Source organism: Periophthalmus magnuspinnatus, chromosome 8, assembly GCF_009829125.3.
Source record: "Periophthalmus magnuspinnatus isolate fPerMag1 chromosome 8, fPerMag1.2.pri, whole genome shotgun sequence".
Classification (NCBI taxonomy): Eukaryota; Metazoa; Chordata; class Actinopteri; order Gobiiformes; family Gobiidae; genus Periophthalmus; species Periophthalmus magnuspinnatus.
In genome coordinates, this window is record NC_047133.1 from 15,203,043 (window position 1) to 15,228,964 (window position 25,922).

Below are 25,922 nucleotides of genomic sequence, written 5' to 3' on the forward strand. Positions count from 1 at the left end.
TTAGTGTAGCTGTTTTTCAACAAAACACTTAAGATGAGTCGCTTAAGATGAATTTTACAGTTTACAATGGGAAAAAAGTAAAATAATAATCTACATATGCCATAGTTATTAATTTTACTCGCAAAAAGCAGTACATATTACAAAAAGATCCACACACGCTGGTCTGTATACAAAATTATTAATTTATTGAGGAATTAATTTAAGAACATTGAAGGATAGATACAAAGTGTGCAAGTGATATGTGGCGCCATGGTACAGAACAGAACATGCAGACAGTAGCTTCTAAAAGGTGGTCCAGGGAACAATCACAGCGGGCAGTGGGCACAGTAACGTATGGTTTGCGTGAGAACAGGGGTTATCCAAAGAGCAGCAAGCAGACACCACGGGACATACACCCAGGAACGTGTGCTCCGGCTAAGGGAAAGACCGACACAGGCTGAGGTCAGAGTATCAGATCAAGGGCAGAAGTTTTAGAAAAGTTGTCTTCAAACAAAAATGACAGAAAAGGTGAATTTTATAATTTCACACAATCACAACTGAACCTGGGTTGCCAGCGCCTTAACCTGCAGGTAAAGGACACATACAAGTTTTTCTCATTCAGAGTATAGGCCGTGTCTTATGTGGAAGCTGAAAACCTCCAGAATTCACTCACTGAGCTGCAGAGGCGGCACTAGCACTGATTAATGACTGGCTGCTGCAGGTGCTGGGGTTTAGATAGTGATGATTCAGGTCAGAGAGTCATTTTAGGTTTAAACCAAGTGGATCTCAGCATTGAAACTGACAACCCAAATGAGACTCACTCTGCTTTCTGATTGGATAATCGTCTTTTAGAACCAAAACACCAAATTATAAACGCAAACAACATGTCCATCATGTCTAATGTTCTTGTAATTAAGAATAAATCAGCATTACAATTGCCACATTAGTTTTGAACATGCTTACCTAGTAAATGAAAGGAAAATTTTATGAAATTTTTAATCCTTTAAATGTGACCATAAAATTCATCAGTGCCCTCCATCTGAATTTTGAACTCTTACCACATGACCACAGCCTGTTCCCCTCGGCTTTGTTTCAGAATACAACATAAAACAAGACAAAACATTGGCCTTCACAGATGCTAAAAAGTACAAGTACAAGTACGTGGATAAGACATTCACCACTGTCTCCGCAATACTTCATACAAAAATACCCTGACAATGCTCTATATTTCTTCACCATAGGGCTACAGGGTCAGCTTAAGACTATTCATATTCATATAGCATTATTATCATTATCATCAGCATTATTATCAAATATGTATATGTAAAGGTTCATTCATGCATGACGCAAAATGGAGGGATTACCAAAACTAAATATGGCACAGAAAAAACGCAAACTAAACTACTGTATTAATCATATATTGTTATTATTGTTGTATATGATTAGATCACCATTATAGGATGTATAGTGTTGTCATGACAATTGTGCTCATTTGAACCTGGACTGGATTGTAAAGACTAGGAACATCAGCTAGTTTGAAATTTCAACCCTGATTTTTGTGCGCTTTTCAAAATCCAGGTAAAAAAAAATTTAAAAAAATAAAAACAATAATAATATTAGCAGCTCTTCCCTCTTCATAGGGTTAATATATTAGCAAGGATAAAGAATGCAGTGCTTTATGGGGCAGACGGTATATATGTAGCTATGGCAAAGTTATTCCATTTCAGACATTAACTTTAAGATTCAAATTTAAAGCCACAGTGTGTAATTTCACTTTCACTAGGAGGCAGTAGAGGACCATACCTTCTACCCACACCAGTCTTCTTTCATACCTTCACCTTACAACTACTCCCCCTTTCCTATGCGCATCACCGATTAAGAAAAAAAAATTGGAGAACAAAGTAAATGTAGAGTAGTGGGTGTGTACCAGTGGCAGTGAAAACAGGAGTTGATCAGCAATATCAAAATGAGTGATTAAAGATTGCTGAAACATGCACAAACCACTCCAAATACAACTTTAGAGGGTAAATGAGAAGAGAAACAACGGTACCATGGTTAAATGTTCAGAAAAGTCAATTTTGCAGAATAGCTCTGTTTTAAAGATTTTATTTAAAATTTTGTATTATTGACATTTTTACTACTAATTTGGTTGATAGCCTGGTACCTGTTTGTCTCCATGGAGATGTAATTGCTTTGCCTGGAATGTTTTACAGTATGGCATTAAACTAATCTATCTTCATGGAAACAATACCATACATGTTTTTCAAGTCCCTTTTCAGCAATAAAAAAAATCTTATAATTGAATAAATGCATGATAGATAGGTCTAATGCCATACTGTGCAACATTCCAGGCAAAGCATAACATCTCCATGGAGATAACATCCCCACCAGAAATCTTACATTGCTGGTCTTGCAAAAATGAAATTACCTGAGATTCAAGTTATTACCAAACCTGTCAAATACATACTGTAAATCTCGGACTATTGAGTGTACCTGAACATAAATTTTAAAAGAAAATTAATTTTGTACATATATAGGCCGCACCCGAATATAAGCCGCATGTTACAAATATGTTGTAACATAAGATAATTACACGGAGGTTTAATTTAAGACACTTTTTTTCAAACTGTGCCTGAAAATCTGCAGCACGGCACCAACACGCCATCAACCCGTAATGAAGATGCCTGTATATTTAGAAAATAAAATAGCACCAACACGGGCCATCTGCTTTTATTTCCTCTGAAAGCTTTTGTCGTCTTTTTTACATTGACTAAGTCCTTCCCGCTACCGCCTCCAAAGAAGTGGGAAAAAGTAGTTAGGCTTATAGTCCGAAAGTTACCGTAATATTAACCTATTTTAAATAAATTCGTGCTCTGTATGGCCACATCTCAGTTACTTACAAATTAGCTGAAAATTGAACAGGGGCAGTACCATAGACTATAAATAAGTGGACTGAGGGGCGTTACCCATTGAGTTTGGAAAAATGAAGCTCATTGAGGCTAGCAGTTTTAATGGCTAATTTAGAACTGAATTCCATATTTGGAATTGTGATCAAAAGTATCATAGCAACCAAAGAGCCAATTAGGAATGAGGGTATTGAAGGTACAGGCTTAACAACACTGTCAATCAAACCTGCTAACGGTAGCTAGAGGGCACCTGATTGAGTTAATACAAACATTTTAAGGTCAGAATGACCAGCATGACAGGAGCAGTTAGAGAGGGGCCACTATTTTTCAACAGAAAGTCGAGTCGATAGAGCTGAATTGTGCCCATGCTCACTTCCTCCTTGGAATGCGGTGTCTAGCAGGTGAGCTATGTCCATTTATATATACAGTCTATGGTCTGGTCAGACATTTAAATTACAAACGATGGCTTTAAATCTTATCTTTTCCCTCTATTGCCAACCATGATTAAAGGTCCTGAATATGAATTATTTGATTTAATTATTTGGCTACAACTCATATTAATACTTATTAAGCTTCGTATTTCACGTGTTACAACTTGAAATATTATATAGTACTTATAATGCAGTGCCAATTTCTGAGCACACACAATGCTACGATTGCCAGCTAAGGGCACAAAGACTTGATAAACAGCTACATTATAACTAACGCAAATATTTAGCATAATGCAAGACCTTTAACCTGTTGTTCATTTGAGCTATTACTTCGTTAAAAGTGCAAACCAGTCTTCCTTCGGCACCCTCAATGTGTCAGTGTGTGTGGAGGTTTTTGTGCTGTAGACAGGTCTGAAGGCAGTTGGGTCAGATGGGTTCCTGTTTCTAGGTTCTTGGTTCCTCCTGGTTCTACTTGAGCTGTGCCAGAACGTCATTGAAGATGTTGAGGAACAGGGCCACGTGGTACTCCTTGAAGATAAGGGCAGGGCGAAAGCGGATGGAGCGGTCACCACAGCCCCCCAGCAGGACTCCTGTAGGCACACACACATGTACAGGGACTATTATGTGTGGTGACAATGGAGGTAAGGAACATCCAAGTCCTATTCAGCTCATTGACGGTGTATAGACTTAAAGGGGACATGTTGAAAGGTAAAATCACCTTTTATGAGCTTTAAACCTTGTTAAAAGGCTGTTCCCTGAGTGGTATAAAGTGAAAAAGAACTCAACAAAGGCTAAAAATCACTTCTTGAAAGAGTCTATCAGAAGCAAGCCCAAAAACATACAATTCATAATTCTCAAAATTTGCAAGTGACAAATATTAAACTACAACTATTGCTATTACAACTATAAAAAGCAGTATGGCAACACTGATTGTGACTCTAAGCCCATGACAGATCACATACCCCTCAAGTAAAGTTTGATCTTTTACTTGTGTCCAAACACAAGGTACCCAGATCAAACCTTGTTTCAAGGGTATGCAGTCTGTCACAATCGTTATTGCCAAGTTTTAATTCTTTGTATCAACTTTGGGCTTCTATTTTTAGAAAGTTACTTGCAAATTTTGAAAGTCGCATGTTGCAGTTTTTTGGTCTCTCTCTTAACCAGTATTTTAAAGTCATAAAGAGGTGATTTTTTTTTAGGCTTTTTCCATTCTTTGTCAATTAAAAATAAGATAAGAGGTTAAAAGAGAAGATACTATACAATATAAACTTTTATTTTTTCTGTTGTTCTATATTGATCATTTCTTGCATGTTTGTCTAAACCTGTATTGTCCTACATTTGAAAATGTCTCTTTACACCATAGACTGTATAAAGAACTTGACTAAGTGAGCGTGACATCACCCATAGCGTTTGGCTTTAGCCAAATTAAGCTCATAGACTAGCAGTCAGAGTGGCAAGTTTAGAGCCAAGACCCATAGAGCGACATCAGGGACAGGTCGGCACCTAATTTGTCTGTAATTAATGTCTTGTCCCTGCCCATTGCTCTCTATGTATTTATTGTTGAAAAATGGCTACATGACATTAGAAAAATCTGCCTGTCAGTTCAACAGTTTTGATCAGGAGCCTATTTCTATTGCTAAGTGCTTTTAGGTCAATATTGTGTTGCAGTCAATAAACAAAACGTAAAATAGTGATCTACTTATCTTATAGTTTAATATTTAATAAGAAAAATAATCATATTTCTTCTTGAAGGTTTTAAAGAGGCAGTACCTTTGTCACGGGCCTTGAGCAGTATCTTTGTCCTGGTGGCGTCATCACAGATGTCCACAGCACAGAATGTCCCCTGTCCTCGGGCAGAGCTCAGCAGGCTTGGGTACTGTTCCTGGAGGACACATCACAGTCATAGGAGGACAGTAGTAGTAGACAGATGCTCTCCCTGTGTCTCCATTGGTTTTATTCTGTGTAAAAGTTGCTAACCCTGTAGTTCAGACATCTACAAATATGTTCTGAAATGCATGGGGATTTGTGGAATACTTTAGCAGTTCAGATTTCCGTCTTCTCTCAGATGTTATGGACTATGAAGAGAATCTTGATTAAAAACAAAATGTAAATCTAGTTACAATCATAATATTATGTTGAAAGTGAAGAGAGAGTGTCCCCATTCGAGAATTGGATGTATTCAGTATCTCAGCCAGAAGAGCTCTATGGGTGAGGCTCTGGTTTAAAAGACATATCCAGAATAACTTGTTTGGTTTAGATCCACTTAATGCACCACCTACTATCTGTAATCACTCTCTTTGAGATGATTAATCCCCTTGCATTTTGTGCTTGATTACATTCATACTACCAGTCAAGTTTGGACACACCTCCTCATTCAATGTTTTTTTTCTTTATGTTTACTACTTTCTACATTTTAGAGACACAGGGAAATGTAATGCACAAGATCTTTTTTTTAATGCTTAATATTCTAATTCTTCAAAATAGCCACACCTTTCTTTGTTGACAACACTGAAAATCCTTTGCTTTCTCTCAATGAGCTTCTTGATGAAGTCTCCTGAAATAGTTTTCCCTTCACAGCCGTGCTTTGTCTCAGTCAAGAAAAGCCAAAAGTGCAAACCAGGGTTCAAAGCAAAGACAATAAATCTAAAGCAGGATTTGAGTTATTTTTTGTTTCCATATTCATTCATACTTTTGATTCATTCAGTGAGATTCTACAATGTAAATAGTCATGAAAATAAAGACAAAACAAAAATGAAAAATTGTGCAAATGGACAACATACACTTGAACATACATTAATAGTGACCCTATTTAAAATGTGCACTTTGCTACTTTTCTGGTGGAAGGTCTGACACTAGTTTGAAGGGAACTCAGGCTTGGGCCAAGAATCTAAACTCTAGTCTCCATGGAGATTACCCAAATGATTGTAGTGAAGATGCATGGAGTTTAAAAACACAGGGGAGCGCTTCCTGTATTTAATGTGTATTTAGAATGTAAGAGAGCTGTGCATCTTTCTCTGAGAGGATAAATGTTGGACCCCTCATACTCGCAGCAGTTTGTGCCATTTGTATTTTTGAAACAGTAAACCACATTGTAACCGGCCACTTCTGTTGATATGGCTCTGCGTTGTGTTCTGTGTGTTGCAGTAAAGATGACAGATGCTCAGTCCAGGTTCAGAAGGTTTATTGTTGCAAAAATACAAATAGCACAAACTGCTATGAGTATGAAGGGTCCAATATTTATCCTCTGGCAAAGAATAACTCTAATAATACTAATACTAATAACAACAAAGTAACAAAGGCACCTGCTTATCGCTATGTTATGGCATTAAAGGGCCTATATTACGCACATTTTTGTTATAATGTTGTTTCCTCATAACAAACAGACTTGGAGTTGTGTTTTATTTTATTCACATGTGTTTAACACACAAATCCTGCATATTTAGGCTGAGTTCTTCTCTTAAACAGAATATTCTGTTCCACTTTGTGAGTTTTCAAGTTGACGGCTACCCTTTACCTTTTGTTCAGTAGAGATTGGAAATTTCCGGGCTGAAATGATTCTACTGACAGTGTATTACCACATTAACACATGACATCACAAGGTGGAAAAAAGTGTTTTCTGTTTCAAAGAAGAACTCAGACCTGGGTTTGTGTATTGTTTTATTCACACATTCAATAAACCCTGCATATTTAGGCTGTTTGTGACGAGAAAACAACATTATAACAGATCAGAAAACAGCATAATATGGGCCCTTTAATATCAATCAAGTGGAAAAAGCTAAAAACATACTCTGACAGTATAGTGGAGTATATAGAGTACAGTATATAGAGTACAGTATTTAGAGCCCAGTCTACAGAGTACAGTACATAGAGTAGAGTATACAGAGTACAGTATATGGAGCACAGTACCTGGAGAGCATAGAGCCCCTGCAACAGAGCTTTGCCTGACCCGCCTCACCTCCTCCAGGAGGTTCTCCCTGCGGATCACGTTCAGAACCTCAATCAGGAAAAGGTTCTTGGATGGGTCTCCCATCCACGTGTTGAAGATCCGGTAACCCTGACAAAATGAAACACCTAGTGACTCCAGGACTCTCCACCTGTGGATCTACAAGTCCTGTTTTTATGCAGCTGTGGTTCTGTCTGTCCTGTTCTTATGCAGCTGAGAGGGTTCATACTCCTGGTCTGTTCTGTAGAAACGTGACATGATCACTGTGTGTGTATGAGGAGACTCTAACCTACACCCATAGGAAATGTGGTTGTAGCCAAAGTCCAGACTTGAGTTCATTTATAATATATATATATCTCCTTGGCTACAACCACATTTCCTATGGGTGTAGGTTAGAGAATATATATATATATATATATATATATATATATATATATATATATATATATATATATATATATATATATATATATAAATATATAAAAGAGATTTGAGCATGAATATGCAAGGCTCATTGTACAAATTGTTTTCCAAATGCATTCTTTAAATTACTAATTCATTTATTAAATTTCAGTTAAATAAACACAGCAGAAAAACTCACATTCAGTTTTCTGAAGTGCCAAAGGATCAACAACTTGTTAAAAAGGTAAATTGAACAAGGTTTACTCTTGCCTATTTTAATATGATTTGGTTACGTTCGGTGGGCCGGATTAATAAGCCCCCGGGCTGCAATTTACCCATGTCTGTTCTACAATGTAAATTGTAAAAAAATACTAAAAATCACTTTCCTGCAGGAGGGGTCTCTCAAGGTAGAGGCAGGGTGTTCAGAGAGTGATTGAGGAGAGTAGACTAACCTTGTCAGCCTGCAGCTCGTCCTTGTGGTAGTATCCTCCAGTCAGCATCTTCTTGCTGAAGGATACGATGTCCGCAGGGTCGTCCAGGCCCCAGTACTCGTGAGCCCAGAACTTCCCCGTGCAGCCCCCACCGGTCTGGACCTCATCCACGTGGAACGCACAGCCATGCTTAGAACAGAGACAACAGACACCGGTCTAAATTGTGCATGAGAGGTTTTGATGATTCTCTAATTTGTACTTTGGTGGGATGATACCTGCTGTAAATATAAATTACAGTTTCCCACCAACCAAGAAGCAATTTGTGAAGAAGAAAAATTGAAAATAAGTTTACTGGATCTTTATATATTAGAGGAGTTAGAGGCCAAATGAACAGCATGGTTGCTAGGTAAAAGTTACGGAATTTCATAGTGTGATGTCATAATTTCCAACCAGGAAATAAGACTAAGACTAAGACTAATAAGACTCGGTCAGGCCAACAGTGCCGTCTGGTCATGCCCAGGACACGGCTCAAGACCATGGGCAACAGAACCTTCTCAGTGGCTGCTCCCTGTCTGTGGAACGCCCTCCCAGACCATCTCAGGGCTCCACAGACGGTGGATGCTTTCAAAAGAGGACTAAAGACCTTTTTACCCTGGCCTACAGCTAAATACTGCTATTGTCTTATTGTTTTTATATACCGTAGATTTTTAATTGTCTTCTGTTTTTAAAGTCTTTTTGCACTGTAGCACTTTGGGATTTGGTGTCAAATGTAAAGTGCGTTATAAATAAAATGTATTATTATTATTATTAACGTCCTCTTGAATATCTTACAAACATTATTCAAGCCTGACAAGATCAGTTCTACAAAAAGCGGTGTACAATTCTGGATTATATTGAGCCAAACGTTTCCTCTAGTCTGTCAAAAGGACTCTTGTAGGCTACACACTTGAATTGTACATGCATTCATAACTTGCATATACAATGCTATGCCGTGTCTATGCCAAGACACGGCATAGGAATAAAACTTTATAGTTCACTGTGTAACATCAAGTGGAGGGTGTGTTTCTTGAGTGACTCCCCCCGGGCCTCATTATGAGACAGATCTGTGGAGAGGCAAGATTGTGCTGAGGGTGTGTACCTTGCGTGCAATATTCCGGAGGTTCTTGAAGAAGTCTGGAGAGGCGTGGTTGTCTCCTCCTTCAGCCTGGATGGGCTCCACCACGATTCCTGCTACAGGCCGCCCCTTCTGTCTCCAGCGCACAATCAGATCCTCCACCTGCACCACACCACAGCACTAAGAGCTAGCCACAGCTCAAACAGAGCAATGAGGCAGAATCAACTTGAGCAACAGCAACGGGTGTTGTCCCAAGATGGCCACAGTGTCAGAGAGTTTACTTGTCTAAAAATCCTTCTCTCATTATTCTGGCATTTAGCAAATAGAATAATTTTGGTAATCCTAATTGAGCTAAAATGAGAGTGAGAGTTAAATAATATATGTAAACTTCTGGTTTCAACTGTATAAACACACTAAACCTGGACAAAAGGATAAGTTCAGTACACTAATTTACTGATCCAAATGTGTTAGTTTTACCTACATTAGTAGTCAATAAATGTATATGTAACAGTTAAAACCCAGTTAAGACTTAAAAACAATGGAAAGGTTTGTGAAACATGACTTTTAGTGGACCTCTAAATGATTTGATCTAAGGCCTAATGAAGACCAGTGCCGGTCCAAACATGTTGACTTTGGCCATATAAATAAAGATCTTTTACTTATACTTCTCTTGTGCAACTCTTACTTTTCTGGAGTGCCTGGATTTAGTTTTTTTCTATTCCAAAAGCACCCTCCGTTTTCACTGGAACACCTGTAGCAGACAGCCACATCTTTGTTTTCCTGACCTCTAATTGCATTGACTCTTATTGTAGAATGCTCAAGTGTCCTGTATAGTTAAAGCTTAAATGTCTTATTTCATATTAATACACAAGACAAAAAGATGCACAGTATAGTACAGGGAGGGATGGGCAAACTTTTTGACACAGGGGCCACACTGGGTTGTAAAATTGACCGAGGGGCCAGGTTCAGGATATGTATATGATATATTATTAGAGATTTGGCCTGAAACATGTAGCAAAGCAGGAATATGCAGGGCTCATTGTACAAATTGTTTTCCCAAATGCATTAATTTAAATCTGTAAATTGGCTGTCAACCTCTGAGCCGTTACCCGCCCATTCCTGTATTGACTGCTTGCTAGTGTCGTGGCAGCTTCAAAGCAAAGTGACGGCTGATATTGTACTCATACCGCCTTTGATCGGACTTCAGTGAAAAAATATTTTGTCGTCCAATCTGTATTAAACACTATCTGTATTAATCCACTGTCTACTTTTCTTGTCTTTGATAAGATTATTTTTGCAGAAGAGCTGATAAGAAACTAAGTAATACACGCAAAGGTTGATGTAGCTGAAGCGCGCCATCTTTTGTGGAAATGTTGGCATAACAGGGGAAAAGTAAATTGAACAAGGTTTACCCTTACATATTTTAATATAATTTTGTCTCGTTCGCCATAATTTGCCCATGTCTGGTATAGTATCTCAACAGACAGTATTATCTTAGTAAAAACGCCTAATGTTTCAATTTAAATCATATAGACTCTGAGAGGCAGAGAGAAAAAAGAGAGAGGGAGAAGGGGAGAAAGAGGCAGAGAAAGAGAGATATAGGGAGGAAGAGAAGAGAGAGTACCTCCTCGAGGCAGCGGGCCTCCTCTGCTGCATTCTCTCGGGTGTACTCCTCCAGAGGGTACTGCAGTCTGGGGAAGGGTGCGATGGGCCAGTCCAGAGACGGGATGTCCAGTTTGTGGATGGCTTTGGAGTGAGTGGTAGCCAGGCACCCTGCACACAGCAGAATGTCATTAGTGTGTACAGGGAGTTAGAACCAAGCACCTCAGCAGGGTTAGGACCCCTCATTTTCCCTATTAGACTGCTGCTCTGCTTGGGACTGCCAAGTCTGTCCGGCTTCCTCCTCTGCTAGCGGATCACACTCACAACCAGGTGGTGATCAGTTGACAGCTCTGCCCCCTCTTCCCCCGAGTGTCCAAGACACGTGGCTGAAGGTCAGATGACACGACAACAAAGTCAATCATCTACCTCCGTCCAAAGGTGTCCTGGTGCCACGTGCACTGATGGACACCCTTGTGCTCGAACATGGTGTTTGTTATGGACAAACTGACTAGAACAGAAGTTCAATAACAGTGCTTTGTTGTGATGACATTCACAATGACATCAGCTCCCATTGGGCAACACAGTTTTCTAAGGTGGAAGTCAGTGGACTTGTTTCGTTGTTGTTGTTGTTTTTATTGTTTTTTTTAAATAAAAGAAACAAGTCTGCTGGCTTCCGGGTTAGAAAACTGCAGAGCCCAATTGGAGCTGACGTCGCTGTCAATATCATCACAACAAAGAGCCATGAAGTTCTCGACTCCGATGGATAACTGCACATTACGCTAGAGAGCAGCAAATGTTTTTCATTTGTACCAAAATGAATATCAGTACATCACAGTAGGAGTATGCCGGTGGCTGTGAAAACGGAGTTGATCTGCAATATGGCATCTGAAAATAAGCGATTTAAAGATTGCTCAGACATGCATGAATCACTCCAAAAACAACTTCAGGTGAGTAAATGGTGAGGGGAAACAACATGGTTAAAAAAGAGTTCAAATTTGATCCCACATACCCAGAGTGCGTCCATGGAAACCTCCCATAAAGGACAGGATACTGAGATCAGGACAGCCTGGACTCTGTAGGGGACAGAAAACCAAGTGAAGAAGGGACATAGTGAGGAGGGAGAGGACAGACGTGAGGATGGGACATAGTGCGAAGGGGTTGGACAGAGTGAGGAGGGAGAGGACAGATGTGAGGAAGGGACATGGTGAGGAGAGGATGTGAGGAGAGGACACGTGAGAAGGAAGTGGACAGGGAAAGCATGGGACATGTGAGGAGGAAGTAGACAGATTGAGGAGGGGATATAGTGAGGAGGGGACGTAGTGAGGAAGGACTGGACATGTGAGGAGGGAGGGGACAGAATAAGGAGGGAGTGGGCATAGTGACGAGGACTCTTGGAAAAGAGTTTTAATCTTAGTGAGGCTCTCCAGGTTAAATAAAGGTCAAATTGAAACATTTAAAAATATCTAACGAACATGAACATACATTACTATGATGATGCAAGCAAAAATAAGTGGGCACTAATAACTCAATGCTCAATCACAGTTCATCAGAGCGCATGCATGTTATTGATAAATGTCAGGACATCATTTTCATTAATTTACCATTGAATGGCCAGTAATTCTCATGAATGTCAGGAATTTCCAAAGTTTGATGGGCAACATGACTGTTAAAGGAAAAGTCTAGCGTAATTTCTGGAGAGGACATGGTGAGATGGGAGGGGACATGGTGAGGACGTGGACGACATGGTGAGAGCGGGAAGGGACATAGTGAGGAGTAAGGGGACACAGTGGGGTGGGAGGAGACATGGTGAGGATGTGGGGGGCACTGTGAGGTGGGAGGAGACATGGTGAGGACGTGGGGGACACTGTGAAGAGGCGACACAGTTCAGGAGCACCAGAGCCTTATACCCAAAGCACTGACCTGGTTGATCATGCAGGAGCTCAGGTCCTCCTCTGTGGCGCTGGGGTTGGACCCACCACGCTCCTTATTCTGCACAAAACAGATCAGCCTCAGTACACTAGGGTGATGTATATTTTTAAAAATATTTGTATTCATTTTTTTATTATTATTTATTTATTTGTATTTAGTTAATTAATATATTTTATTCATTTATTTTGTACTTACTCATTTATTTACACTAGTCAATACTTTTTTTTTTTTTAACTTTTTTTCCCCTACATTTTAAATACATACAGAAGACATCAAATATGGAATTATATATATATACAGAGAGAGCGAGAGCAAGAGAGAGAGAGAGAGAGAGCGAGCGAGAGCGAGAGAGAGAGAGAGAGAGAGAGAGAGAGAGATATGTGCATGTCATGTAGCCTTTTTGTCCCCTGACTCACCCTGTACCAGATAAACATGGCTTTGTAGGCATTCTCATTGGAGCAGGATCCACAGGCCATGGTCTGCACCCGGCTCATCCCACTGGGGGCCACCTGTGTAGACATTACATCACATCTCCTACCATAGACCCAACCAGAGATATGACAGAGTACATGTGCGAGGGAGACTGACTGACCGACAGCAGGCTCTCTGTGACTTTATCAGGGAAGCTTCCTGGAGGCAGAATCCCCAGAGCAGGCCGGTTCACAAACGTGCTCTGTCAGGACAATACAGAAAGTCACATCAACATCTGCACCCAATTCATCAAGCCAATGTGTCTGTCACGATAATTACTATATTGACAGCTGAATACATGGTAAATGAAACAATTATTTTAGGGGGTTAATTTTTATCATGTGCAGTTTTTGTTATTTTTTGGAGTTGAGCTGTAGAGGGTTGAATAAATAACTTCTACTTAACTTTAACTTAACTGCAGTTCATGTCCTGCTTTAGGGTTATTGTGTCAGTGGGATAATGGCACTCAATATGATTGTTTATTGTCTATATTTTCTTTAGCAAAATCATTGTACTTTTGTTATTGTGAAAGGCCTTTATGTCGTTTTGATTATTTAATGACATTATGTTGAAGCTCTTGAAGTAAAAATGATACCATTTATGTTTACGAGTGGAGTTGTGCTGTGACAAGAGTAACAGCCTCAGTCTGTCCAGGCCACAATGCACTTTATATGCGCCACTGGTACAGCCCTGTACTGGGTCACTGCACCTGGTGGGCTCTGTGACTCTTATTATTTTCTTAGGCAGGCTTAGGGCCCAATACCCCTTTACAATCTGCAGGAAAAGTGCAAAGCAGCCGGACACGGAATTTCCAAATCAAGTGTTTTCATGCAGTAGCTGTCGCAGTGTGCAGTCGCCGTGTGCAGTCGTCGTGTGCAGTCGTCGTGTGCAGTCGTCGTGTGCAGTCGTCGTGTGCAGTCGTCGTGTGCAGTCGTCGTGTGCAGTCGTCGTGTGCAGTGTGCCGTGGTCGTGTGCAGTGGCCGTGTGTAGTGGCCGTGTGTAGTGGCCGTGTGCAGTGTGAGGTCGTACCAGGTTGTTAGGGTCGGCCATCAGCTTGTGCAGAGCAGGATGGTTGTAGCCTGAAACACAGTGTATGAGGAACATACATTGGTTCATGGTAAAATGTATGCATTCATGAGGATGATCAAACCGCATTTTGGACAGGTTACTGAGGATGGCTGCAGAGAAAAGGAGGGGTACAGAGGAGAGATGCAGAGGAGGGGTGGTACAGGAGGAGGGATGTGGAAGAGGGCAGGTCAGAGGAGGGGCACAGAGAAGCAAGGGGTGCAGAGCAGGGATGCTGAGGAGAGATATAGAGGAGAGGTACAGAGAAGAGGTGCAGAGGAGGAGGGGTACAGGGAGGTCTGCAGAAGAGGGGAGGTACAGAGAAGGGGCACATATAAGAGAGGGGTGCAAAGGAGGGGTCCAAAGGAGGGGTCCAGAGGAGGTGTGCTGAGGAGGTGGGGTATAGAAGAGAGATACAGAGGAAAGGTACAAAGGACACATACGGAGGAGAGGTATAGAGGAGAGGTACAGAGAGATGAGATACTGGGGAGGAATGCAGAGGAACAGAGGGCACAGAGTGGTGCAGAGGAGAAGAGGGCATAGAGGAGTGGTGCAGAGGAGAAGAGGGCATAGAGGAGTGGTGCAGAGGAGCAAAGGGCACAGAGTAGTGGTGCAGCAAAGTGAGGGGTACAGAAGAACAGAGGGTACAGAGGAGTAAAGGGCACAGAGGAGAAGAGAGCACAGCTGAGAGAAGAGAAACAGAGGGTACAGAGAAGCAGTGTAGAGCAGTGGTCCCCAACCACCGGGCCGTGGACCGGTACCGGTCCGTGGATTAATTGGTACCGGGCCACCAGCCGTCCAAGAAATAATTAATTATTTCCGTTGTATTTATTATCTGAGTCTGAACAGTCGTTTATTTGGAAAAAATCTTTTATTTTGAAAAATTACCGGATTCTCTCAGTTTCATTTCCGTCACGTTAACCCACAAATTAGCAAAATGAGTAAAAAACAGACGTCTTTGGAAAGTTTCTTTTCGAAGGGGAAAAGGCCCAGTGAAGAGACAGAAAAAGAGCCAACTTCCAAGAAAAAGAAAAATACCAGGAGTTCTACTTGAACTATGGATTTATCGCGACAGGTGATTCCCACAGACCAAGCCCGCTCTGCATAATATGCGGCGACCAGCTCTGTAATGAGGCAATGAAGCCTTCAAAACTGCTCCGCCACTTGGAGAGGCCCCCTCCCCCGGTCCACGGTAAAAATTTTCAAGCGTTGGCCGGTCCGAGGTGATAAAAAGGTTGGAGACCACTGGTGTAGAGGAGCAGAGCGCTGCAGAGGAGGCTTACCAATGGGGATGGAAGAGATCTGTGTGTACACATCTAACATGCGATTCCCATCCACATCCACCAGGTAGTTCCCACGGCTCTCCTCGTAGTTACAGAAAAAGTTGATGGCATCGACATTCTGGAGACACAAGGCTGAGTTTGAGATGGAGCTACACACTAAAGATTTGCTAACACCAAACACACAGCAGCCCGCAAAGACAAAGCCATTTATCCACAAAAGTTAGAGGAGTTCAGTCAAGAGTTCAAAAACATGAGTTCAATTCTGATACATGTGTGTGAAGGCTGTGGCGTTTAGGGACCACTTCAGACCACTGCTGTCGCTGCTGCATTCAGACTGTGATTCTATATCTTACCCACACTAAGAGTTCTCCTACATCCTTCTAAAACAGAATTTACCCATAAAATCGTATCCAAAATGCAGGGAATATTCAGACACACATTTTTTGACAGTGTAAACATTCAAAGTAATAGTGTTGTCAAACTATTGTGTTAATTAGGCTTGTGTTGGCCCTTGTTTACAGTAGTCTTGTGACATTCGTGGGTAGGCTTGATTATGGGAAGTAAGTCAGTCTCCTCATCAAATTCTCCTAAATTAATACCACAAATGACACGCAACAATATATCCCAACACCAGGAAACATTACAAGGCCGGATGAGTATGCTGACCGTTATATAGATCCATATTGCTGGGTTTCAGACAACATCCCGATATTCTATAGGCCAATAAAGGTTATGCAGATGACATCACAGCCTTTGGAACATTATTACTGAGTTGAAACATTATATGAGTGGCAATGGTGAGCAATGACATCTTTTGTAAGCCCAAAAAGTATTTAAAATATAATAGAGCTGTTACCGCTTAATAACAAATCCAGACATTTACACAACTGCCAAATATTTAGTTTGTACCTGAAATTTAAAACTACACTAGTGGTTAGGGTTGGTAGTGTTTATGCACTAATCCTAAGGTTGGCAGTTTCAATCCTGCTCTCAACATAAACACCACTGGTTGAGCGGTCAGATCCACTGACCCACAGGTTGGAGGTACAATTACAGCTTCCACAGATGAATGCCATTGTTGTGTCCTTGGGCAAGGCACTTAACCCACCTAGCCCCCTTGTTTGTGCGTATGACTGTGTATGTGTGTGAATGGGTGATTGCTTCTTTGATGTAAAGCACTTTGAGTGCCTTGAAGGTGGAAAAGCGCTATATACAAGATTTACAATTTACAATTTAGAAAACTAGTTAGCAGTTAGCTAAACAACAGGGGCTAAACAACAATGACACTACAGGCTATGGTCACATTTATCACTGACACATGATATTTAAGGAGAGAAAGGTTCAGTTCAGTTGTGTGATCACAGAGCCTGTTTCTGAGTCTGTGTGTTGAAGAAATAATTATTGTGGGGTGAAAACAATGGTAATGTCGTAATGTAATGAGGCATTTTTCAAATAAAATGTCCGTGCGTAATTGTTAAAATGCAGTTCCATTTCATCCCTCCTGACTGCCCTCTGGCAGGGTTACGTTTGTAACTTTCAATTTCTCTTGTAATACGTTGTAATTTCTTTTCCATTTACCTTTTGGATATTTCATGGCAAGTACAATGTCATGTCAAACGTCAAATGTACAATTATCAACAGAAAAATTTGTCTCTTGTCTGGAAGTATGACATCATCACATTTTGCAATATGAAATCCACCAAGTCTCATTTGTTTTGGCTTTGTCATATGATCTGACTACTTATTTTAATTAAACAGAGTTCACTTTTGAGCATCCAATCCTTTCCTACGGGCTGCTGCTGTTCCCAAGGTGAGCAAAGCATTACACCAGTTCAATACCTGAATAAACGACTGGGAGAATGGTTCCTACATAACAGTGATGGAACTACCTCAGTGTCTACAGCAAACTGTAGACACTGCTCTGTCTGAAGCTCTGTTAGGCTTTAATTTAGGACAATCTAACTATAAATAACTGACCTGTGTTTTGAGTTGTTAAACAAGTCTCTTAAACATAAAATTACAGTCACAAGCTAGTTAGCATTAGCCAACAGTTTTTCAGTTTGTCATTTTCACCTTTCTGTTGAAAATCAAACACTTAAACAGGACCATGAATGCTTATATTGATCACACAAACTGAAAATGTGTTGTTTAAATCCATTTAGTATTTTTTCTTGAGTTCTCAGATTATCTTAAAACTTTTTTAATAGTGTTTGCTAATGTTTGCATTGTGTCACCACAGTAACTGCTGAACACTGACATTCCACTATAAAGAAAGATAAAGATACATGTAGAACACCCCCAACATGATGTAACTGTAAAGGCGAAGACATGAACTATGAAGTTGACAGAGAGGGCAGCAGAGACTAAAGGATTACTCAAGCATGCTTCAATGAAACACTACTCCTGGTATGGTTTTCATGAAGGAACAACTTTAAAATGTATAAAACTCAGAGTATAATATTGTGTAATAGGCTATACTATACTAGAAATGGACGATTTGATGATGGAGGGCAGGGAACTGTATGAGAGATTCACTGTTTTTGAAAGACAAAAATCAATAAACGTTTGGGACTGCCTCCAAGTTTGGGATTGGGTCCATAAACTTGCTTTATGAATCTCACGGCTTAAAGTCTTCTAAACTGATAACCATCATGTCTTTGGCCTTGAATAATGGCAATACTTTTTTCACATTACCCATTCCAATAAACAGAATAAAATCACAATGTCCTTGCTTTTCCATTTTTAACATATACAAACTCAGAACAGTTTAGGGGGGACAAGGGAACCTCTTTGACAATTTCACACAAAAAATTGCAAACAAAATAACTTTACATGAAATCTGATCTCACAGGCTTTACATATTCTGTCCAATTAGTCCACATCTTGTAGAATATGTCCAGCTAAAACCTTTTCCACTGTATAAATGTCATGTACAATGTCAATACAGTTGTTGGTTGCGCAGGTTTAAGCCATTTCCTCATTACTGCCTTTTTACTTGCAGCCAACAAGATGTAGATTAATTTCTTGTTCTTATTGTTAAAGTCATCTAGTAGTGCAAGCCATCAAATGACAAAGAGAAAACAATTGAACGTTTGCAAATGTTGATGAATTTCCAATAGACCAATATGGGAAGACACACCCTAAAGAACCACACACCTCTTATTTCACACTAAAATAAACACTATCTTAAGCTAATAGAAAACACCCTAATGTATACCTCTCACAGACAACCAAAAAGTCAACTTTAGACTCCAGGGGTCCTGGCTGCCGTTCTCCAGAAGACTCTCAGCTTGTCTTTGTAGCCCAGGTCTAGTCCTAGGTTTGATGTACTAGGCCCATTTGATGTCAATATCCTTTGCAGCACCCAGTTGCACAAGTCTCAACAAAGTCACTCACTGTAGGGGAGTCTTGCTCAGATGCCTTTGATATGCCATAAATACTGATGTTTTCTCTCCTAGAACAACTTTCCAGATCTGTCAACTTGTCCTCCAAGCTCATGTGCAACTGCACGAGTCCCTCAGCTTCCTCTAATCGGTTGTTCACTTAAGTGATATCATCCTTGATACTTTCTAGCTGCTTCCTGTTTTCTTGGCAAAAGTCTCCAAGCTTTTGTAAAAGTACATCATCATCTTCCATAACTACTGTTAGCTTTGCATTGGCTGGTTAGTCGGTTGGTTTGCTGTGGATCTGCGATGGTCAACTGTAGCAATGTAATGTGTTTCACAGCAGTTTTATGTATTTCTTTTCCCCTCAATCTCATCTTCAATTTACAAAATAAATTTTTCCATTTAGAGGGGGTTCTCAGTCAGGAACCCTCTTACCATACAGGCATAATGATGATGTTCCAACTGCAAGTCACATCACCACTTTCTGAAGCTATTGTTAATAGAAAAGACATTGAACATTGTGCCACTTTTTGCTCCATTTGGATAGTCCCAGTAATTACAAATATTAACCATTAACCAGGTCAATAAATCTGCAATCTGACAGTTAAACAGCGAATCCCACTCCTGCACTCTAACCTGTCCTACAGCTTAGTTTAAACTACAGGGATTCTACAATGTGCTGATGTCACATGAACGCAACCTATACTTCCTTTAATTGTCCCATCCTCTCTTACCTGGATCTCTCCCAGTTGCTTGAGCAGTCCCTGCAGACAGATGACAGACAGTTAGATTTTGCCTGGGTGCCCTGACGTGCGTGTGTGGATGTGGGGGCAGTACCTGAGAGCGCGGCCCTGGCACTGGGGTCTTCATGGAGGGCCCGTCGTAATCCCAGTCCATCTGAGCCTGAGGAGCAGCCTTACTCACATGTCTACAGCCTGTGGAGCACATAGAGAACACAGAGGGGTTTACTGATCAGGGGAGGTCAAGAAGGGGCAACATGGAACTACTGAGAATGCATTTTAACATTTAATGTATAAACAAATACAAACTAGTGCTGTTAGGGTACACCAATACTCAGTGATACTCAATACCGTTTCCAACACCACTCTGCTCTTTATTCAGACAATATAATGTAATTCTCAACATAAAAACATAGTGCACAGCAGTAGTGCATAGCAGTAGTAACAAGACAATGGGTAAAAGGTATAGAAGCACCCTAAAACCTGATCTTTACAGTGTGTGTACAGTTACACAGGAGAGCCTTGGTTTACAGCTCATTCACCACACTATCAGAGTTTAAAGTCCAGACTGTGAGTGTAGACTTCAGCCCTGCAGCAGAACCAGATCAGACTTGATTTTCCTCTGAAACATTTACTCATTTACCCAGTAAACAACAGTCTGATTTATGAATGGAGATAGAAATAGGTCATAATAGACCAATACGAGCTTATCATTATGGAGAGGAGATGTGTGCCACAGTCCTGTTTGGTCTGGCTCTGGTTGGATGAGTTTCGCCCACACAAACAAAAACAAAACCACACTTGAGCTGGTTTAAACTGGCATCATCACAGCTGTCCTGACCATACCTTTGTACCTTCGTAAAACAATGCAATTCTAGGAAACTATCTCCAATCTGTGTATACAGAGTGTTTAGTTTAAGCACAGTTACATTCTACTGCAGTTCATAATAACATAAATGAAACTAGCTGAAATGGTACATATGGAGACGCTGCATTTCATTCACTGTATTCCGTTACTACATAGTAGCATTAAAACTTCAGTTACCTTTCCTACTTAGGGCAACACTACATGTTTACATACACGCCAGGAAAATCTGATAACTGACCTAGTCCAATTTAAGTCAATTAAACCAAGGAATTATGCTTCAGGTGTCATGAATCGAATTGCAAAGATCCTAATATCACATCTGGATGCAACAGGTATCAGACTGCAAGCATCGTTCAACTGCACAAGGTAAGAAACAGCCAGGCAAATATTAGACATGTATTTGAACATTTACTAGATCTGCAGTGATAATAAAGTACACCCTGTCCACTGTGGACAAGCACATTTGTTACTGTTTCATTATTTTTAAACTGATATGTTAAAGTGAAACCTACCGAAGCGTTGTTCCTCATGCCTGAAAATGAAATGATTAACGTAACTGAAATGTCACTTATCAAATTCTGCCAAAAGTGTGGTTATGTTCTGATACCAATTCTGATACTATATCGTTAAGTATCTGCAGATAGCCGATCTCAGCTGATACCAGTGCAGCGACTGAGAACAGCCTTTATTTCTTAAGCTACAATTTAAACAAAAAACTAAGACAAATGTCTTATGTAACTATTATTTATTATTTAATTAGTTTGTTTAGCACACTTGGAGTTTTGTGTGTATGTAAACAAAGTGAGTGTACCACTATAAATTCATGATGATCCAAATGTGTCAGGGGAAGTAGAACTATGTCAGAGAAAGGAAAGAAAGACTCTGTATGAACATTTAAGTCATTTGTTGGATGAGGACCATGTAGAAGCAACTGCCAATGATACCATTTTATGTTCAATTGGGCATGTTATTAGATGAGAACCATGCAGAAACAACTGCCCGTGACTAACAGTTCAAACTGAAACAGGCTCTTGGTTGAAAATTAGAACCTTTAATATGTTATGTTATCACAATATGCAAAATGAAAGAATGGAGGCAAAATGAAGTGTATCATAATACAACTAAATGCTAATTACTTTTTATAATTAGCAAACAATTTTCCATTATAAAGGATGAAAAAAGTCAAAATTGTATACAAAAAATATTGCCTAGTTTGTAGTAAAGTATGTAATGCATCTGTAGATAAAATTAAATGGGGTAAACATTTCTGTTGTTAATCCTGATCCCACTGACACTCCACCATGTTCCTCTTCACTTTTGCCTCCATTCTAGAGATTACAACGCTGTGGAAGGTGGTGTAGAAGGAGAGAGTGTTGGTTACCTGAAAGTGAGGAGCGCAGGATGTGCAGCGAGAAGCCGAGCTGGCGCCTCAGCAGCAGGGTAGCCATGGTGACAGGCAGCAGAACCACACCAAACCTGAGGGCACACAGGAGGGCACAAGGTTACTATAGTCTTACATTATTTTACAATAGCTGGGAATCTACTGTGATATGGGAAAGAAAAAAATTGGGAAAGAAAAAAACAAGAAGATACAGCAGATGTAGTAGTGATAATCTTTTTGCTTCATGTATGTGTTTCCATATGTGTTACGTAACAGTTGATTTTACATGTTACAGTTCACTTGTTTGACCACTAGAAGGTGTTGTTGTGTTTGTAATACCTGTAAGAAAATTTACTTGACTTGTTTTCTTTTATACATTTCATATTTAATCTCCCCTTACTGATTTCCCCTTCATTTATAAGACCATAAAGGTGATGATTTCTCATTTGGAACTGTTACGGACTAGTCCGTTTGTTTTTGGCCTTGCCTCCCACTTTCCCAGATCCACCCACCAGCTGAGCCGCACCTGGAGCAGGTCAGCAATCAGCGTTGGATATAAAAACCTGCTTACTTGCAGGTCAAAGTGGTATGTATATTTTAAATGTGTTCATATGTAATTTTGTGTGAAAATGTAATACGAGCCAGAGCTTATGTCATATTTTATGTGTTTGCTAATTCTAAGGTGTGAACTGTGATGAAGTAGTAACACCACAGTAAACATCAGTGAAAAGAACTCTCATGTTTGTGGACAAGCCGGCGTATGTTACGTTAGCATAGTTATCTGATTAACTGTTAATATCTTGCGTTAACATACCAGACAGTTCATTGTCTATGTGTTATGTTAGTATGTTGTGCTGCTATTCAGCCTGTTGTTCTCTATTTTATAATAATAATAAAACTTGCCTTTTAAAGATAAAATGTCTGTTCTTGGTCTTGGATTTTGTGAAATAAATTTCCCCAAAAATGCGACTTTGTTTTTTCTTCATTATTACTGGTGCGACTTATACTCCAGAGCAACGTATAGTCTGGAAAATACGGTACTTTTCTGTGGTTGTGATGTTTTTAACTTGTATTAAGAGCAATATACTTTTATGTAAACACCTTAACAAAAAATTAGAAAACTTAATTGTCTAGATAGTGTTTATATATTCATCTGCTTCAAAGCAAAGGTACAGTTTGGGAGCAAAGTTGGAGACAGGTTTGCTGATGCTGCTGGTGATGCTCTCATAGCTGCTCATGTCATCTCAAGTCCCCTGATCAGACCTCACCATCAACAACCCCAAAAACCCACTAGACTGTGCCCAGTCTCTCTCCTCAGTCACGCACAAAGTGGGTCAAACATGTCCCTGGGGCTGATCACATACCTCAAGACTCCACCCAGACAACGGAACACTTTGTGCAGAAGAAGTACACCTTACATTGTAACATGTTGCAGTCCATGCCCTATCATCAGATGGGCAGAACAGTTTCAGATGTAACCACTGAAATAAAGAACTAAAAAACACCCCTATAACAGAACATTGAAGGCTCTAGGTCAGGGGTGTCCAAACTATGGCCCTCAGGCCTTCAGTGGAACTGGCCTAATTGATCATAATCAGTATTTCCATGTCAAGTAATCCTACCAATATAACCGCAAATAAAATTATGCTTATATTTTTATCATTAATGAACTGTATGCTTATATTGTGTTCAAGATTAACATGGTGTGATAGAAACTACAAGCCTGTGTAACTGAAATGTATAACTAAATTGAAAAGTAACTGAACTGAGAAACAGGAAACGAGGGTGCGGGTGAAAGGTCAAAAGCTGTGTAACCTGAACTGAAAGATAAGAAAAGTCATGTCTGTGTGGGAAGGAAACAGAGTGTTGTTCTCCTGATAAGTATGATGGGAAGACTGAGTCAAGATGTTAATGAAAGGCTGCAGTGAAAAGGGGAGGGTGGAGAAGGCACCAGGAGCTGTCCACGTGCTCTCTCCCCTCTGATTTAAGCAGAAGAAAAGCTTAACATTTGTCCTGAGTCTTTTTGGGTAAACAGTGCGTTGAGAACAGAGTTTTCCTGACAATAACCTAAATAACATCACATTGCATTGTTATACAGACCTAATAATATTTCAAGCCTTATTTAAAGTATGTTAAATGCACCCATCTGAATTATCCACTGTATTGACCACTGGTCTGTGGCCCGGTCAAATATTTTTCAAGATATGGCCCTCGGTGAAAAGAGTTTGGGCACCCCTGCTCTGGGCCAACACAGTTTTTGAGTTTATGTAAAATGGGGGTTTATACATTTTTCTATGTATTTTGAATTTCTGGTTATCATAAACTGGCTTAAGCTATTTTAAAGCCTATAACAACCACTACTTGCTTGATTCTTAAAATGTAAGTACCTTTTGACAAGTGTGCAAAATTTCATGAACATAACTCTTTATCGGACAAATACAGGCCTAAAAGTCCTTCTCTTTAAATATATTTGTAACTGTTTCCCCTGCCTGTTCACCCAGTCTGCAAGTGTTCCTGTAAATATAAATTTACAAATCAAGCACTGCCCGCCACTTTATCATGGTGGAGGTAAACAGGTCCTTGGTGACAAGCCAGACCAAGTGCGGTTCCCAAACCCTCTTATGAAGAGTCTACTGGAGTCCGTTATGTCACCCAGTATGATCTTACTGGGGCCAGGCCTGGGCCCAGCTACAGCCCCAAAGCTGTAGAGCACCACCTGGTGATGAGTTGGATCTGCTGAGAGAGGAAGAAGCTGGAAAGACCTGCCAGACCCAAGTGTATCGTTAAGTGTCTATTGGGAACGTCTGAAGGAGCCCTCTATCAGCAGATCTTCAACTCATACCCCTGGGAAAGTTTCTCCCAGATCCCTGGGAAGGTTAGGACATTGAGTCCAAGTGGATCGTGTTCTCCATCTCCAATGTCAATGCGGCTGTTCATAGCTGTGATTGTACGATCTGTGGTGCTTTAAAACTACAAAAGTTCAGGCAACATACAGTTAAAAGGATGAACAGAAAATATGTGTGGACAAGATTCAAGCTCCAAATAAAAAGGTTTGGATTGAACATACTTCTTTTCACAAAGCTCCATATCAAACCACATACAAACTCTACACCAGTGTGTCCATGAAGCAGTGACATACTGACAGTACACAGTTAGAGGCCTTATAATGAGGATTACATCGGAAGAGGACCAGCCCCTCCTACAGTCCAGATCGGGTCTAGGGTCCTCCTCACACCTCTATGTTAAACTCTGGAAAGCCTCCACATCCTCCACATCCTCCACTGCTCCTCAGTCACAGCTCTCTCTTTCTCTCTCTCTTTCTCTCTCACACACAGCCACAGCCTTGTATAACTCAACCAGCCTGATCCAGTTCAGCATGTTGCCAAGGAACGAGACGAGCGGCCGTATGCATCCAAGTGTGTGTGTATGTGAGTGTGCATGAGCATGCACATAAGAATCAGTCTGTGTTATCACAATGATGCAAAATCTGTATTGCATCATTGTGGACCTGCCTTTTGTCAGCCGTTTTTAAAAAAAAGGTATTATTATCACAACTGAACGTGGGTTGTCACGTCAGTGTCTAAACCTGCAGATTCTCAGTATATGGACAGGTCATATCTCATGTGAAAGCTCAGAACATACAGAACTAGTGATTAATGATTGGCTGCAGGTGCAGGAGTTTAGGTACTGACCATTCAGATCAGAGAGCGTCCTTTTAGGTTTAAACCAACTTGATTTCAGCATTGAAACTGACACCCCAAATGAGAGACTCATGTGAGGCTCATTCTGCTTTATGACTGAATAATTGTCTTGAGAACCAAACAACTTAACAAACCATAACAACTTGGTCATCATGTCCAATGTTTTTAAGAATAAATCAGCATTACAATTTTTATCAGTAAAAGCTACATTTGATTTGAACGTTTACCTCATATCTGGGGACAAAGATAGGTCAGGAAAATCATCATCTTAGATACAATTCCTTTAAGGT

The 25,922-nt window shown here is 40.3% G+C and overlaps 1 protein-coding gene across 1 annotated transcript; it reads right to left on the bottom strand.

Moving 5' to 3' along the window:
* Positions 1 to 162: 162 nt before the first annotated feature.
* Positions 163 to 25,922, bottom strand: abat (4-aminobutyrate aminotransferase). The gene is given in 17 exon segments (XM_033971063.2): positions 163 to 3,906; positions 5,087 to 5,198; positions 7,223 to 7,261; positions 7,263 to 7,370; positions 8,114 to 8,281; positions 9,231 to 9,368; positions 10,831 to 10,979; positions 11,818 to 11,881; positions 12,729 to 12,797; positions 13,154 to 13,246; positions 13,330 to 13,410; positions 14,238 to 14,287; positions 15,557 to 15,674; positions 19,677 to 19,706; positions 19,780 to 19,877; positions 21,932 to 22,026; positions 25,860 to 25,922. Coding segments are annotated over 17 exon segments (1,539 nt in total). The 5' UTR covers positions 25,865 to 25,922; the 3' UTR covers positions 163 to 3,784.